This window comes from Crotalus tigris, unplaced genomic scaffold (genome assembly GCF_016545835.1).
Source record: "Crotalus tigris isolate CLP2741 ecotype Arizona unplaced genomic scaffold, ASM1654583v1 scf7180000023738.1706062, whole genome shotgun sequence".
Lineage (NCBI taxonomy): Eukaryota > Metazoa > Chordata > Lepidosauria > Squamata > Viperidae > Crotalus > Crotalus tigris.
This window is the reverse complement of record NW_024100150.1, coordinates 1172612-1190172: the sequence shown is the minus strand read 5'-3', so window position 1 is coordinate 1190172 and position 17561 is coordinate 1172612. Positions and strand designations below refer to the sequence as shown.

The window sequence follows — 17561 nt, the reverse complement described above, 5'->3', positions numbered from 1 at the left end:
AATTAAACTGCTCTGGGACTTCAGAATTCAAACAGACAAGCACCTGCAACATAACACCCCAGACTTAACAATTGTCGATAAGAAAGACAAAAAAGTCTGGATAGTGGACGTGGCAGTGCCTGGAGACAGCAGAATAGACGAGAAAGAGCTGGAGAAGATAACAAAATACAAAGACCTACAAATAGAAATAGAAAGATTGTGGCAAAAGCAAGCAAAGGTAGTACCAATAGTCATAGGCGCCTTGGGTGCAATCCCAAAACAACAGGAGCACCACTTGCACACCATTGGCATTGACAAATTCGCTATTAGTCAATTGCAAAAGGCGGCCTTACTAGGAACTGCTTCCATCCTGCGACGAGATCTGTAATACCATCAAACATCCACATCTGCCTATCCTAGGTTCTGGGTAAGGACTCGATAGGTAGACAAAATGCCAAATCCAGTCTGAACATCTGGCTGACTGTGCGATGATCCATCATCATCATAATAATAATAATAAAGTTGGAATGAACCTTGGAGGTCATCTAGTCCAACCCCCTGCTCAGGCAGGAAACCCTATACTATTTGGGACAAATGGCTGTCCAGTCTCTTCTTAAAGGTAGTTTACCTGACCCCAGGACTACTGAAACTGTCATAAATACCGGTCAGTTGCCAAGTGTCTGAATTTTGATCATGTGACCACAGGGAGGCTGCAACGGTCGTTAAGTGTGAAAAACGATCGTGAGTCCATTTTTTTTCAGTGAGGTTGTTAACTTTGAAATGTCACTAAGCGAAGCATTGTAAGCCGAGGACCATCTGTAATTTGGACCGGCTCTCGTTTCAGCAACAGATCTCTCGTCCTTCTCAAGACGAAAAAGTCGAAGAAAAAATAGAGGAGGAGAAAGCGGAGAAAACTGAGAAAAAGGAGGAGGAGAAAAGAGATGAGGAGGAAAAAGACGAGAAAGAAGAATCCAAGTAAGTCCGTTGTGGGGCGTGTTATCTCCTGGGTGAGTGTGTTTGTGTGTCTGTTGTGCAGGTGTGCGCAGGTGTGCCTCTGCAGCATTCGCTTGGTGTTATAAAAGGCCTTTTAAAGAATCCTGGTTGATTAGAGGGATAGGATAGGATAGAATAAGAATTAGGAATAGAATAGAACAGAATAGAATAGGAATTAAACAAAATAGAATATAGAAAATTAATTGAATTGAATTGAATTGAATTACAGGATAGAATTACAGGATAGAATTACAGGATAGAATATGGAATATAGAATATGAAAAATAGAACAGAACGGAATAGAATAGAATAGAATAGAATAGAATAGAATAGAATAGAATAGAATAGAATAGGAATTAAACAACATAGAATATAGAAAATTAATAGAATAGAATAGAATAGAATAAGAATTAAACAAAATAGAATATAGAAAATTAATAGAATAGAATAGAGTAAAATTGAATTACAGGATAGAATTACAGGATAGAATATGGAAAATAGAAAATGGAATGGAATGGAATAGAATAGAATAGAATAGGAATGAAACAAAATAGAATATAGAAAATTAATAGAATAGAATAGAACAGAACAGAATAGAATAGAATAGAATAGAATAGAATAGGAATTAAACAAAATAGAATATAGAAAATTAATAGAATAGAATTGAATTACAGGATAGAATTACAGGATAGAATATGGGATATGGAATATAGAATATGGAAAATAGAATGGAACGGAATGGAACAGCAGAATAGAATAGAATAGAATAGAATAGAATAGAATAGGAATTAAACAAAATAGAATACAGAAAATTAGAATAGAACAGAACAGAATAGAATAAACAGAGTTGGAAGGGACCTTGGAGGTCTTCTAGTCCAGCCCCCTGCTCAAGCAGGAGAACATACCCTCTCAGAAAAGTGGCTCTCCAGTCTCTTCTTAAAAACCTCCAGTGATGGAGCCACCCACGATTTCTGGTGGCAAGCTGTTCCACAGCTATCACTGTCAGGAAAGTTCTCCTTAGTTCCAGGTTGCTTCTCTCCTTGATTGGTTTCCAGCCATTGTTTCTCATTCTGCTCTCAGGTGCTTTGGTGAACAACCTGACCCCCTCTTCCTTGTGGCAGCCCCTCAGATACTGGAACACTGCTATCATGTCTCCCCTATTTCTTCTTTTCTTTAGACTATCCAAACCCAAGTCCCACAGCCGTTCTTCGTATGTTTTAGTATCCAGGCCTTGGATCATTTTAGTAGCTCTTCTCTGAACTTTTTCCAAACTCTCAACATCTTTTTTGTGATATGGGGACCAAAATTGGCTGCAGTATCCCAGGTGTGGTCTCACTAGGGTTTTATAAAGCGGTGCTAATACTTCACGTGATCTTAATTCTACGCCTCTGTTTATACAACCCAGGATTGTGTTAGCTTTTTTGGCTGCTGCTGCAAACGGCTGGCTCACGGTCAAGTGATCGTCCACTAGGACTCCGAGGTCCCTCTCACAGTGGCTGTTTTTGAGCCAGGTCTCACCCAATCTGTACTTGCACCTTTGGTTTTTCCTGCCGAAGTGTAAAACTTTGCTTTTGTCCACATGGAAACTCATTTTGTTGGACAGGGCCCATGGTTCCAGTTTGTCAAGATCTTTTTGGATCCCAAACCTGTCTTCTGGAGTGTTAGATTAATTGGAGATTGGATTTTGGCATTGCATTTGATTTGGGAGAGCCTCGAAATATTATTTATTTATAAAATTTACTTGCCCCCCATTTCGTATCCGGTGTCTCTGAAGCGGAAAAATATTTCCCTAAATCAGTGTTCTCCACCTGTGGGTCGGGACCCCATTTGGGGTCGAACGACCATTTCACGGGGGTCGCCAAACAACGCAGTCCGCCATTTTTTTCCCCCTTTTCCTTAGCTGTGCTACTCCCTTTTATTCTATTGGCTTTTGAAAGCCAATAGAATAGACTCTCTTGAATAGAGTCTAATTCTATTGGCTTTCCAAAGCCAATAGGAATGGTCCAGGCTGTCTCTGCCCTGCTGAGCCCTCCAAAAGTCCCGTTCTGCAAACGGTGCTGCACCAGTGGAGTAGTCCTCGACTTACGTCCGGTTGAGTAGTCCTCGACTTACGACCGGTTGAGTAGTCCTCGACTTACGACCGGTTGAGTAGTCCTCGACTTACGACCGGTTGGGGGTCGCGGCATTAAAAAGGTTGAGAACCACTGCCCTAAATGCACAGATGGTCCTCGACTCAATGTCCGGGGTTGAGCTCAAAAGTTTTCCGTCGCGAAGTAAGGCAGTTACGAAGCGAGTCCTTTCTAGCACTGGTGATGTAAACGTAGTTTGGGTGTGGAAACGTCTGCAAGGAAACACCACCCAGTCCAGGGAGCACCAAGGACCCCACCATTCAATCCCGCGTGACAAATATTCTCCTTTATTAACGCCAGGTTAGGCTGACCTGGCAACTGCTGGTGTGCATCTTGTGTTGCTGAAAGTTGAATTTCGCAGGCCGCGCGGCGACCGACGGCTAAGAACTCACCTCTTCCTAAGGCCGTTTCCCAGCGTGCCGGGAATCCCCGCCTGGCAATTGTGAGGGAGAAAGGATTGTGCGGGGAAGTAATAATACACCGTATGAGATTTGATTAAGCCAGATCTCAGCCTGCCGTCCAGGATATCCTCCCCGCAGTGGCTTCCATCATCCAGGTAGCCTTTCAGAACCGGCCTTGAGTGACTCGGGCTGGGTAATCCCATCAAGGTGAAACTCACATATGGCCTCCTTGGTGCTCTCGGAGCTGGGTGGTTTTCTTGTAGATCTTTCATGACTCAACTAGGTAAGGCCATCAGTGCTAGGAGGGGGGGGTTTGTGGGGGGGGAAGAGGAGGAGGAGGACTGCGTGGACTACGAGGACTACGTGGACGACTATGTGGGGTGCCTGGTGCTCTCTGAGGTTATTTCATTGCGGACGTTTCATGACCCAACTAGGTAACAGCATCAATGCTAGAGGGGAGGGGATTAGCTATCTTTATATTCTAGTGTCTTGCCCTGTCAGTATTGGGGGACTGTTGTTTTTCTTCTTGGTGGTTCCCTGCTTAGGCTGTTGTAGTTGGATGAAAGGATGATGGATGGATGGAAAGAAATGTATGTATGTATGTGAGGGAGGGAGGGAAGGAAGGAAGAAAGGAATGAGGGAGGGAGGGAGGGAGGAAGGGGAGGAGGGAGGGAAGGAAAGAAGGAGATGAGGAAGGGAAGGAAGGAAGGGGAAAGGGAGGGAGGGAGGAAGAAAGAGGAAAGGGGAGGAAGGAAGGAAGGAAGGAAGGAAGGAAGGAAGGAAGGGGAGGAGGGAGGGAAAGAAAGGAGGGAAGGAAGGGGAAGGGAGAGGGAGGAAGGAAGAAAGGAAAGAAGGATAAAGGGACAGGGAGGAAGGAAGGAAGGAAGGAAGGAAGGAAGGAAGGAAGGAAGGAAGGAAGGAAGGAAGGAAGGAAGGAAGGGAGAATGATGGGGTCCTTGGTGCTCTCTGAGCTGGGCTGTTTCCTTGCAGATATTTCATTCCTCAACTAGGGAACATCAACAGTGCTAGAAGGGGGGGGGTTATTGCTCCCTTTTTAATTACCAAGAAGAAAACAACACTCCCACCAACGCTGACAAGGCAAGTTACTAGTATCTAAAGAGAGAGTAAATCCCACTCCCTACTAGCACTGATGATCTTCCCTAGTTGGGTCATGAGACGTCTGCAAGAAAACAGAAAGTTCAGAAAGGACCCCACAGTCCTCCTCCTCCTTCTCCTCCTCCTCCTCCTCTTCCTCTCCTCCTTCCCTCCTGCTCCTTCTGCTCCTCCCCTTCTCCTGCTTCTCTTCCTCCTCCTCCCCCTCCTTTTCATCTTTCCTCCTCCTCCCCTCCTCCTTCTCCTCTTCCTCCTGCTCTTCCTCCTCCTCGTCTTCCTCCTCCCCTCCTCCACCTTCCTCTCCTCCTTCTCATCTTCCTCCTCCTCCTTCTCCTCTTGCTCCCCTCCTCCTGCTTTTCCTCCCCCCTCCTCTTCCCCTCTTTCCCCTGCTCCTCCTCATCTCCTTCTACCACTGATGATGTTCCCTAGTTGGGTCATGCAACATCCTCAAGAGAACAAACTCGGGGAGCCCCGAGGACCCCAGGGTTCAACCCTGGGCTGCAAACCTCGTCTTCCATCGCCCAGAATTCTTCGTTGTGTCGGGATGAGCGGGGCTGCCAGGGATCCCTCCCGCTTGGCAGGGGAAGAAGCAAGCGTTACGTAGTTCACACTCTGAAGGACGTCCGCCTTCCGCCCATCTCTCCATCCAGGTCACCCCATCCCAAGACTCTTCCTGACTTTTCTCTCTGTGTCTCCCCCCCCCCAGGGAAAATATCAAGGAGAAGGAGAAGGTCGAAGCCCAGCCGGAAGAGCCCGAAGAACGGGAGCCCGCCGTTCCGAGAGGACGCAAGACCGCCAACAGCCAAGGCCGGCGCAAAGGCCGGGTCACCCGATCGATGACGAACGAAGCCGCGGCGGCTAACGCGGCCGCCGCCACCGAGGAGCCACCCCCACCGCTGCCGCCCCCGCCGGAACCCTGTAAGTCAAGGCGGTGCTTGACCACGGCTTGTGGCCATCTCGGTCGATCTCTGCTTGTTGCAAAAAATGCCTTCTGCCAACCCTGCTTCTGGCTTCCAAAATTCTTCCCGTGATGCTCTGCAGCTGGGGTTTGGAAAGCAGTACGGGTAGTCCTTGACTTAACGACCGGAATGGAGCCCCCCCCCCAAATTTATGTCGCTAAGCGAGAAACTTGTTCAGTGAGGTTCTCTCCCCCCCCAATTTTACGACTTTCCTTGCCACGTTGGTGAAGCGAATCCCTTCAGTTGTTAAGTGAGTCACCCAGTCGCTAAGCCAGTGGTTCTCAACCTGTGGGTCGGGACCCCATTTGGGGTCGAACGACCATTTCACGGGGGTCGCCAAACAACGCAGTCCGCCATTTTTCCCCCCCTTTTCCTTAGCTGTGCTACTCCCTTTTATTCTATTGGCTTTTGAAAGCCAATAGAATTAGATTCTCTTGAATAGAGTCTCATTCTATTGGCTTTCCAAAGCCAATTTATTTATTTATTTATTTACAAATATTTATATGCCGCCCAATCCCAAAGGACTCAGGGCGGCGTACAAGGTTAAAAACAGTCATAAAAGAATAAAATAATCCAGTCATACCGCGAGTCCGATCATATCCCGGCCCCCCGGGGACATCAGCCCCAGGCCTGCCGGAACAGGAGAGTTTTAACGGCTTTCTTAAAGGCCGGCAGGGTGGGAGTAGTTCGAACCTCGGGGGGAAGTTGATTCCACCAGGTCGGAGCCACCACAGAAAAGGCCCTTCCCCGAATTGTCCAGGCTGTCTCTGCCCTGCTGAGCCCGCCAAAGGTCCCATTCGGCAAACGGTGCTGCACCAGTTGAGTAGTCCTCGACTTACGACCGGTTGAGTAGTCCTCGACTTACGACCGGTTGGGGGTAGTGGCATTAAAAAGGTTGAGAACCACTGCGCTAAGTGAAGCTGGCTTCCCTGTTGACTTTGCTTATCGGAAGGTCGCGAAATGGGGAATCGCCTGATCCCGCTGCGGCCGTCATAAATATGAAGCCCTTTTTCAGGCGCCTGAATTGAAATGTAAATGTAAAACGGTCGTGAGTGTGAAAAGGGGACGTGAGTCACTTTTTTGAGGGCCGTTGTAACTTTGAACGGTCAGTAAATGAACGGTCGTACGTGGAGGATGACCTGCCCAGGTCGTCCTCGGCTCACAACCTCAACTGAGCGCAAAACTTCCGTTGCTCAGCAAGACAAGTTGGGAAGTGAGTTTTGTCCTGTTTTACAACCTTCCTTGCCACCATTGCTAAGTGAATCGTCGCACTTGTTCAGCTAGTATTCCAGGGGTCCCCAACCTGTGAGCCCTGGCTGACTACCGGGCCGTGGCCTCTTGGCCACTGGGCCGCGTGAATGGATGGCTAATGCACACGTTTGCGTTTGTGCACTCATCCTCCACACTTGCACTAGCGCCGCTGCGAGCGTCCATTGGGGCTAGCGCCACCCCGCCCCGAGCGTCCCACCAGCACTAGCACCACCCCGAGCGTCTCACTAGTGCTAGCGACACCCCGAGCATCCATCTGGTGCTAGCGCCACCCCACCCCTAGTGTCCCACCAGCCCTAGCACCACCCTGAGCATCCCTTTGGCACTAGCGCCGCCCCAAATGTCCCTCCGGCGCTAGCTCCACCCCACCCTGAATGTCCCACCAGCGCTAGCACCAGCCCGAGCATCTCTCTAGTGCTAGCGACGTCCCGAGCATCCACCCGGCGCTAGCGACACCCCATCCCGGGCCTCCCACCAGCCCTAGCACCACCCCGAGTATCCCTTTGGCACTAGCGCTGCCCCGAATGTCCCTCCAGCGCTAGTGTCACCCTACCCCAAGCGTCCCACCAGCACTAGCACCAGCCCGAGCATCTCTCTAATGCTAGCGACATCCTGAGCATCCATCCGGCGCTAGCGACACCCCATCCCAGGCATCCCGCTAGCCCTAGCACCACCCCGAGTATCCCTTTGGCACTAGCGCTGCCCCGAATGTCCCTCCGGCGCTAGCACCACCCCACCCCAAGCGTCCCACCAGCGCTAGCACCAGCCCGAGCGGCAGAAATTTCGGGCTCCCTTGTGGCCGTAAATTGAGGGACTACCTAGGCCAGTGGTTCTCAACCTGTGGGTCGGGACCCCATTTGGGGTCGAACGACCATTTCACGGGGGTCGCCAAACAACGCAGTCGGCCATTTTTTCCCCCTTTTCCTTAGCTGTGCGACTCCCTTTTGTTCTATTGGCTTTTGAAAGCCAATAGAATAGACTCTCTTGAATAGAGTCGAATTCTATTGGTTTTCCAAAGCCAATAGGAATGGTCCAGGCTGTCTCTGCCCTGCTGAGCCCGCCAAAAGCCCCATTCTGCAAACGGTGCTGCACCAGTTGAGTAGTCCTTGACTTACGACCAGTTGAGTAGTCCTCGACTTACGACCGGTTGGGGGGTCGCGGCATTAAAAAGGTTGAAAACCACTGACCTAGGCAGGTGTTCAGCTAGCAAAGAAGAAAAGTGCGTAATTGCAGGACAGAGATTGTCCGGTTTCAATTCATTCAGTTTTGTGCTTTTCTTTTGGTAAAAAGCCGCACGGGTTTCCGTTCAGTTTTGCTTGAAATTGTCCTAGTCTAAAAAAGTAAGACACCAGTAAAAGAAAGGCACAAATGAAGTTTGTTTCTCTTCTGAAACGTCACGCGTGAATATATTGTCCTTTGACCCACCTGAAAACAGATGCCCGAGAATGAAAATCACTGTGTTGTGGCCCAGGAATACAGACTCACAAAAACAACACAGATTGCAGAAGATACTCAGAGCCCAGAGCAGGGGTCTTCCAACTTGGCCCTTTTAGGACTTGTGGACTTCAACTCCCAGAATTCCCCAGCCAGCACGTGGCGACCTTTAAGACTTGTGGACTTCAACTCCCAGAATTCCCCAGCCAGCACGTGGCGACCTTTATGACTTGTGGATTTCAACTCCCAGAATTCCCCAGCCAGCACGTGGCGACCTTTAAGACTTGTGGACTTCAACTCCCAGAATTACCCAGCCAGCACTTGGTGACTTTAAGACAGTGGTTCTCAACCTGTGGGTTGGCACCCCATTTGGGGTCGAACGGCCATTTCACGGGGGTCGCCAAACAACGCAGTCCGCCATTTTTTCCCCCTTTTCCTTAGCTGTGCTACTCCCTTTTATTCTGTTGGCTTTTGAAAGCCAATAGAAGAGACTCTCTTGAATAGAGACTCATTCTATTGGCTTTCAAAAGCCAATAGGAATTGTCCAGGCTGTCTCTGCCCTGCTGAGCCCGCCAAAAGTCCCATTCTGCAAACAGTGCTGCACCCGTTGAGTGGTCCTCGACTTACGACCGGTTGAGTAGTCCTCGACTTACGACCGGTTGGGGGTCGCGGCATTAAAAAGGTTGAGAACCACTGCTTTAAGACATCATCATCATCATCAGAGTTGGAAGGGCCCTTGGAGATAATTCTACTCTGGTGAATTCTGGGAGTTGAAGTCCACAAGTCTTAAAGTGGCCGTCTTTGGAGACCCCTGCCCTCTACTGCCGTCCCGAGGGGGGGAGTTGAAAGAGGATGCAAGGGGTCTGCAAGTATCTACCCAGCTCCCCTCTGGACCCCCTCAATATACAAGATGCAAATATACTGTTTAGAGCAATGGTTCTCAACCTTTTTAATGCCGCGACCCCCCCCCCCAACCGGTCATAAGTCGAGGACTACTCAACCGGTCGTAAGTCGAGGACTACTCAACTGGTGCAGCACCGTTTGCAGAAGGGGACTTTTGGCGGGCTCAGCAGGGCAGAGACAGCCTGGACAATTCCTGTTGGCTTTTGAAAGCCAATAGAATTACGACTCTATTCAAGAGAGTCTCTTCTATTGGCTTTCCAAAGCCAATAGAATAAAAGGGAGTAGCACAGCTAAGGAAAAGGGTGGAAAAATGGCGGACTGCGTTGTTTGGCGACCCCCGTGAAATGGTTGTTCGACCCACAATGGGTTCCCGACCCCACAGGTTGAGAACCGCTGGTTTAGAGTATGTACAGGATGCCGGGCTGGCTGGGGAATTCTGGGAGTTGAAGTCCATAGATCTCCACCTTGCCCTGCTTGGCCTGGGCCCTTGCGGGGAATCGACCTTGCAGGCAGACTCCGCTGACGGCCTCTTCTGGCACGGAGCTGCTGGCCTCCTGCCCCAAGGAGGGGATTTCTCCTCCTGCCTCTCCTCCTCCTCTGAGACTCACTCTTGGTTTTTGTTTTCTCCTCTTTTTTTTTGTTTTTGATGTAATAAGAACTGACGCCCTCCCGCTGTCAGCGGGCAGCGTTCCCAAGCGGCCGGAGCAGGCCTTCCTGTAAACAGATTAATAGATTATGCGGAAAGCACAAAAGTCTGGCCTTTTACGCCATCTGACCGGCTCTCTCCCTCTCTCTCCCTCCCTCTCTCTCTCTCTCTCTCTTCTTTCCTCTCCACCTTGTTTCAGCTTCCGCGGAGCCAGTGGAGACCTCGCGCTGGACGGAAGAAGAGATGGAGGTGGCAAAAAAAGGTAAGACTGACGCAGGAAGGGAGCTTTTCCTTCCCTCCCTCCTCCCCTTCCTTCTCCCTTCTGTCCTTCCTTCCTTCCTCCTTCTCCTTTCTTTCTTTCTTTCTTTCTTTCTTTCTTTCTTTCTTTCCTTCTTTCTTTCTTTCTTTCTTTCTCTTTCTTTCTTTCTTTCTTCCTTCCTTCCTTCCTTCCCTCCCTCCATTTTTCCTTCTTTCTTTTTCTCCTTCCTTCCTCCCTCTTTCCCTCCATTTCCTTCCTTCTTCCCTTCCTCCCTCCCTTTCTCTCCCTCTTTCCTCCCTTTTTCCTTCCTTCTCTCTTCCTCTTTTTTCTTTCTCTTCCTTCCTTCCCTCTTTCTTTCTTTCTTCACTCCCTCCCACTCTCCATTTTTCCTTCTTTCTTCCCTCCCTTCCTCTCCCTCTTTCCTCCCTTTCCCTTCCTTCTCTCTTCCTCTTTTTTCTTTCTCTCTTTCTTCCTTCCTTCCCTCTTTCTTTCTTTCTTTCTTTCTTTCTTTCTTTCTTTCTTTCTTCCCTCCCTCCCTCTCTCCAATTTTCCTTCCTTCTTTCCTCCCTCCCTCCCTTCCTCTGTCTCCCTCTTTCCTCCCTTTTCCTTCCTTCTCTCTTCCTTTTCTTTCTTTCTTTCTTTCTTTCTTTCTTTCTTTCTTTCTTTCTTTTTCTTTCTTCCTTCCTTTGTTCCTTCCCTCTTTCTTTCTTCCCTCCCTCCCTCTCTCCATTTTTCCTTCTTTCCTTCCTCCCTCCCTTCCTGTCTCCCTCTTTCCTCTTTCCCTTTTTCCTTCTCTCTTCCTCTTTTTTCTTCTTTCTTCCTTCCTTCCCTTTCTTTCTTTCCTCCCTCCTTCCCTCCATTTTTCCTTCTTTCTTTCTCCTTCCTTCCTCCCTCTTTCCCTCCATTTTTCCTTCTTCCCTTCCTCTCTCTCCTCTTTCTTCCCTCCCTTTTTTCTTCTCTCTTCCTCTTTTTTCTTCTTCCTTCCTTCCTTCTTTCCCTTTCTTTCTTTCTTTCTCTCTTTCTTTTTTCCTTCCTTCCTTCCTTCCTTCCTTCCTTCTCTTCCTTCCTTCCTTCTTTCTTTCCCTTCCTTCCTTCCTTCCTTCCTTCCTTCCTTCCTTCCTTCCTTCCTTCCTTCCTTCCTGTTTTTTCTTAAGTCCCTTTAGCAACCAAAGGACAGCATGAGACAAATAGTTTGGAAGTTCCTTTTCCTGGAAAGTCCAGCATGCTTCTGCAATTTTCCCGGGATCTTGCAGCCTCAACGAAACCCTGCTAGTGGGCTTGGCCACGTCAGTCCCACGGTTGTGGGAGGTTTTGTCAAGCTTCGTTAGAACTTCCAGGGTTGAGGCAAGGTACTTTTTTGTGCAAAAATTGGGTCTCTGCTGGCTTCAAGGCCTCGTCTCCCCACTCTCATCCCACTCCCGTTGATTTGAGCCATCTGTAGTTGCAGCTTCCCGAGGGATAATAATCTGCAAGCAGAGGAAACCAGCCTCTTTTCACTCCCGCCAGCGGGAATTTGGGATTTGCCTTTAAAGAATCAGCACAACAATAGAACAACAGAACGGCAGAGTTGGAAGGGACCTTGGAGGACATCTAGCCCAACCCCCTGCTCAGGCAGGAAACCGTATACCATTCCGGATAAAGGGCTGTCCATTCTCTTCTTAAAAGCCTCCAGTGTTGGAGCATCCATAACTTCTGGTGGCAAGCTGTTCCACTGGCTAATTGTCCTCAGTGTTAGGAAGTGTCTCCTTTAATTCCAGGTTTGCTTCTCTCCTAGATCGGTTTCTGTCCGTTGTTTCTTGTTTTTTGAAAAATAGGTTGACTTCCCCCCCCCCCGCCTCTTCTTTGTGGCCACCTCTCAAATATTGGAGGACTGCTTTCATGCCCCCCCCCTCCTTCTTTTCTCTAGACCAGCGGTACCCAATTCCAAAAGCGTGACGTTGGCAAATTGGGAGCATTATCCCACCCTCCCTGAATTGTGGGCTGACACACAGCCTCTGACTTCTGCCCGGCTCCCCTCTGTATTTGTGCTGATCTGGGTTGATCAACTAAGGGGAAATTTCCTGACAGTGAGAACAATTAACCAGTGGAACAGCCTGCCTCTAGAAGCTGTAAATGCTCCAACAATGGAAGTTTTTAAGAAGAGACCAGACAGCTATTTGTCTGAAATGGTCTAGGGTCTCCTGCCTGAGCAGGGGGTTGGACTAGATAACCTCTAAGGTCCCTTCCAACTTTATATTATTATGGTTATTATATATAGATAGATAGATAGATAGATAGATAGATAGATAGATAGATAGATAGATAGATAGATAGATAGATAGATAGATATAGGTAGCGATAGATAGATAGATAGATAGATAGATAGATAGATAGATAGATAGATAGATAGATAGATAGATAGATATAGATAGGTAGCGATAGATAGATAGATAGATAGATAGATAGATAGATAGATAGATAGATAGATAGATAGATATAGATAGATAGGTAGCGATAGATAGATAGATAGGGATAGATAGATATAGATAGTTAGATATAGATAGATAGATAGAGGTATAGAGATAGAGATAGATATAGATAGGTAGAGATAGATAGATAGATAGATAGATAGATAGATAGATAGATAGATATAGATATTAGATATAGATATATGTAGGTAGATAGGGAGGGATATAAAGATGGGTGGATAGATAGATAGGTATAGATATAGATATGTTAACAATTACACTAAAAATATGATCCCTGGATATATCCATATTTAAAACCAAACAAATAAATGTGAGCACCAGGGAATACTATAAAAATTTTTAATAAAATTTAGTAAAATGCCAATAAAATTTCAATAAAATTACAATAAAACACCTAGCTTTCGTCAGCGACTGCTGACATCATCAGGGCCAGTCAGTAGGAGAGTCCCCTTTATAGATTGGCCAGGATCTTCACCCGGCTCCTAGATCTTGTCATCGGGCCTGATGGAATAGGCTGTTTTCCGGTTGCCGGTTTCTTATTAGCAATAATTGCTTTCTTGCATTTATTAAAAAATTTTATAGTATTCCCTGGTGCTCACATTTATTTGTTTGGTTTTAAATATAGATATAGATAGATATGCATGGATGGATAGATATAGATATATATTTTATAGGATTGGGAATAGGGTCCGGATTGGGGTTGGGGTTAGAGTTAGGATTTTTTAAAAATAACATTTGTAATATTTAGCAAACAGCACGTTGTCTGGGTTCATGTATTTTTTTTAAAAAAAGAATGAATAGTAATTAATTATCATAAACAATATGTTACTCGCTCAATAGTCTTCTTCTTCTTACTAGAACAGTGGTTCTCCACCTGTGGGTCGGGACCCCATTTGGGGTCGAACAACCATTTCACGGGGGTCGCCAAACAACGCAGTCCGCCATTTTTTCCCCCCTTTTCCTTAGCTGTGCTACTCCCTTTTATTCTATTGGCTTTTGAAAGCCAATAGAATAGCGTCTCTTGAATAGAGTCTAATTCTATTGGCTTTCAAAAGCCAATAGGAATTGTCCAGGCTGTCTCTGCCCTGCTGAGCCCGCCAAAAGTCCCATTCTGCGGCATTAAAAAGGTTGAGAAGCACTGCCTTAGCAAATGTTTCCCTTGGCGACCCAAACTTTTGAGAGGCTCAGTCGTGGTGGTAGGTCAAGGGCTAGCTGGGTCTCCCCACAAAAAGTGGCCCCTCCCCTTTGTCGAGGGGGTGCCCACGAGGAATAATGAGAGGGGGCTGGGCACAGCCAGCATCGAAGACTCCCCCAAAAAGAGAGCCTGGCCAGCATCTCTCGGAATCAAAATGTCGCTTCCAGTTAATGTAATATAATAATATAATAATAATGTAACACTGAATATATACTAGACCACTGGTTCTCAACCTTTTTAATGCCGCGACCCCCAACCGGTCGTAAGTCGAGGACTACTCAACCGGTCGTAAGTCGAGGACTACTCCACTGGCGCAGCACCGTTGGCAGAATGGGACTTTTGGCGGGCTCAGCAGGGCAGAGACAACCTGGACAATTCCTATTGGCTTTGGAAAGCCAATAGAATTAGACTCTATTCAAGAGAGTCTATTCTATGGGCTTTCAAAAGCCAATAGAATAAAAGGGAGTAGCCCAGCTAAGGAAAAGGGGGGAAAAAATGGCGGACTGCGTTGTTTGGCGACCCCCGTGAAATGGTCGTTCGACCCCAAATGGGGTCCCGACCCACCGGTTGAGAACCACTATGCTAAGGGAATTTTGCCCCGTTTTATGACCTTTCCTGCCGCGGTCGTTGAACTGAACCAGCGCAGTTTTTAAGTGAATAACTCGGTTGTTAAGTGAATCCGGTTTTTCCCCCCGTTGACTTTTGCCTGTCCGAAGGTCCCAAAAGGGGATCGCGTGACAACCCCAGGGATGCGGCGACCGTCATAAATACGAGTCAGTTGCCGAGCGTCCAAATTTTGGATCGGGGGCCGACGGGAAACCCTACGGAAGGTCGTAAGTGTGAAAGACGGTCGTCAGTCTCTTTTTCTCAGTTTGGAACGTCACTAAGCGAACTGTCGTTAAGTCGAGGAGTACCTGGCATTTATCCTCTTCTGGTGAGGCGTCCCCATCCCCTGTCACAGCATTTGTGTGGCTCCATATCTAGTCCTGGAAGGTTTCCGAAGGAGAAACGGTCCCGAATGGAACACTTGGGTTCCTGTTCGGGCGGGGTCAGACTAGAAGACCTCTTAGGCTTCCTTCCAAATTTTTGTCATAATAATAATAATAAGTTGGAAGGGACCTTAGAGGCCATCTAGTCCAACCCCCTGCTCAGGCAAGAAACCCTATACCATTTCAGACAAATGGCTGTCCAGTCTCTTCTTAAAAACTTCCAATGTTGGAGCATTCACCGCTTCTGGAGGCAGGTAGTTCCACTGGTTAATTGTTCTCACTGTCAGGAAGTTCTAGGTTGCTTCTCTGCTTGATGAGTTTCCATCCGTTGCTTCTTGTCCTGCCTTAAAACGTCTTGGGGTGAACTTAAAGGATCTCTTCTTCCTTAGCAACCCTTGAAGGCAAAAATAAAATATTATAATAATAATAACAACAACAACAACCATGGGATTGCTAACAACATTTGAACGCAGTCTGCCAGGAAATGCAGACCCGCTTGTGCGTCCGTGTGTGTGATTTGCACAACTGGATCTTCTCAGGACTTTGGAGAGAGCAGATCCCTGTTGTCCAGACGACCAAAAATGTCTAAAAACAGTTCCAGATACTTTGAGGTTGTTTTGGGTTTTCTTTTTTTTTTTCTTCTTCTTCTTTCTTTCTTTGCTTATGACTCACGTCAGTTGAGGCCATCAACTGCACCCTCTCCTCCTCCTCCTCCTCCTCCTGCTCTGCTTTGATTATTTTTTCTTAAATCCTTTTTTTTCCCTTTCCCCTCCTACTGGCGATTGGCTTGGGACTTACTGTAAAGCAGGAAAGAATAAAAGCTCAATTCCCAAAACATGGGGGGGGTTGATGGGGGGGGGGTGGAAGGGACTGTAGCTTGCTTTCTCCCCAATCTGATTTTGCTCAGCATCAAGGTTCACTCTGAAAAACGGAAAGTTTTTTCCCTCTGGATCCAATGCGTATAAGTCGCCGTGTATCCGATAAGTTGGATTATATCACATCGAATAGGAGAGAATATTTGTACTTCGGGGTTGAACTGTGGGGGTCCTTGGTGCTCTCTGCGCTGGGTGGTTTTCCTGCGGACGTTTCATGACCCGACTAGGTAACATGATCAGTGCTAGAAGGGATGGGGGGGGGTTGAGGAGAGGAGGAAGAGGAGGATTATGTGGGTGTTTGGGAACGAGCTCGTATTTATGATGGCTTCAACATCTGGGTTTATGTGGTGGTATAATCATCATCGTCATCATCATCTAGTCCAGTGGTTCTCAGCCTTTCTAATGCTATGACCCCATAATACAGTTCCCCATGTTGTGGTGACCCCCAATCACTTATACATCACTGGGTGCCAGGGGCGTGGCCAAAGAAAAGGGGGAAAAATTGGCGGACAGCCTTGTTTGGCGACCCCCGTGAAATGGTCGTTCGACCCCAAATGGGGTCCTGACCCACAGGTTGAGAACCATTCATCTAGTCATCTAGTCCAACCCCCTGTTCAGGCAGGAAACCCTATACCATTTCAGACAAATGGCTGTCCAGTCTCTTCTTAAAGACTTCCAGTGTTGGAGCATTCACAATTTCTGGAGGCAGGTGGTTCCACTGGTTAATTGTTCTCACTCTCAGGAAGTTTCTCCTTAGTTCTAGGTTGCTTCTCTCCTGGATGAGTTTCCACCCGTCGCTTCTTGTCCTGCCTTCAGGCGCTTTGGAGAATAGCTTGACTCCCTCTTCTTTGGGGCAGCCCCTGAGATACTAGAAGACTGCCATCATGTCCCCCCTCGTCCTTCTCTTCATTAAACTATCTGTAGTTTTTAAGAAAGGACTGGACAGCCATTTGTGCGGAATGGTATAGGGTGTCTTGCTTGAGCAGATGGTTGGACTAGAAGACCTCCAAGGTCCCTTCCAACTCTGTTTATTCTGTTCTGTTCTGTTCTATTCCATATTCTATTCTATTTTGTTCTGTTCTATTCCATATTCTATTCTATATTATTCTGTTCTGTTCTATTCTATTCTATATTCTACTCTATTCTATTCTATTTCCATTCCATTCCCATTCTCATTCCATTCCATATCTTCTCTTCTATTCCCTTCTATTCCATTCCATTCTATTCCATATCTTCTATTCTATTCTATTCTATTCATATTTTAATTCTATTCTATTTTCTATTCTATTCTATTCCATTCCATTCCATATCTTCTATTCTTTTCCATTCCATTCCATATATTCTATTCTATTCTATTCTATTCTATTCTATTCTATTCTATTCTATTCTATTCTATTCCATTCCATTCCATTCCATTCCATTCCATATTTTCTATTCTATTCTATTCTATTCCATTCCATTCCACTCCATCTTCTCTTCTCCCCTCTCCCCTCCCCCCTCCCCCCTCCCCTCCTGCCATTCTGTATTCTGTGGCACATCAGCCCTTGGTTGCTGGCTTTCAGCCCCACCGTTTCTTCCTCCCTGGCGGATGTGGGAAGGCAGGCGAGCACCAGGGCTTTCTGGCCCAGAGAGAATTAGGTTATGTCAGCTGGGGAGACAGCATGATCCGGCAGATAAGCCCTGGGTGCTGTTGGGTCAGAGGCCTGGCCCCTAAGACATTCTTGGCAACTGACACGGGGATGACCTCAGGAGGGTTCAGCTCCACATCTTGTCGGCCTGGGGGGGGGGGGAAGGCCTGGCCTGGGACAGCGGGAAGCTTTGCAGATGGAGACCTATCTGGAGAAAAAAGACTTCGTTCCCGGTTCCTCAAATCTCCCGGGATCTTCCAAAGAGGAGAAAAAAAAACCCTGATTGCCCTGCCTGGCAGACGAAGAAATCCCGTTTTGTTT

General features: G+C 47.3%; 1 protein-coding gene across 1 annotated transcript in view; it reads left to right on the top strand.

Moving 5' to 3' along the window:
• The window catches only part of LOC120298012 (nuclear receptor corepressor 1-like), a 123976-nt gene that overhangs the window by 61529 nt on the left and 44886 nt on the right, over positions 1-17561 (top strand). The window contains exons 15-17 of the mRNA XM_039321327.1: positions 824-954; positions 5322-5533; positions 10026-10088. Of these exons, the coding sequence (XP_039177261.1) occupies positions 824-954; positions 5322-5533; positions 10026-10088 (406 nt within the window). The remainder of the gene's footprint in view (positions 1-823; positions 955-5321; positions 5534-10025; positions 10089-17561) is intronic.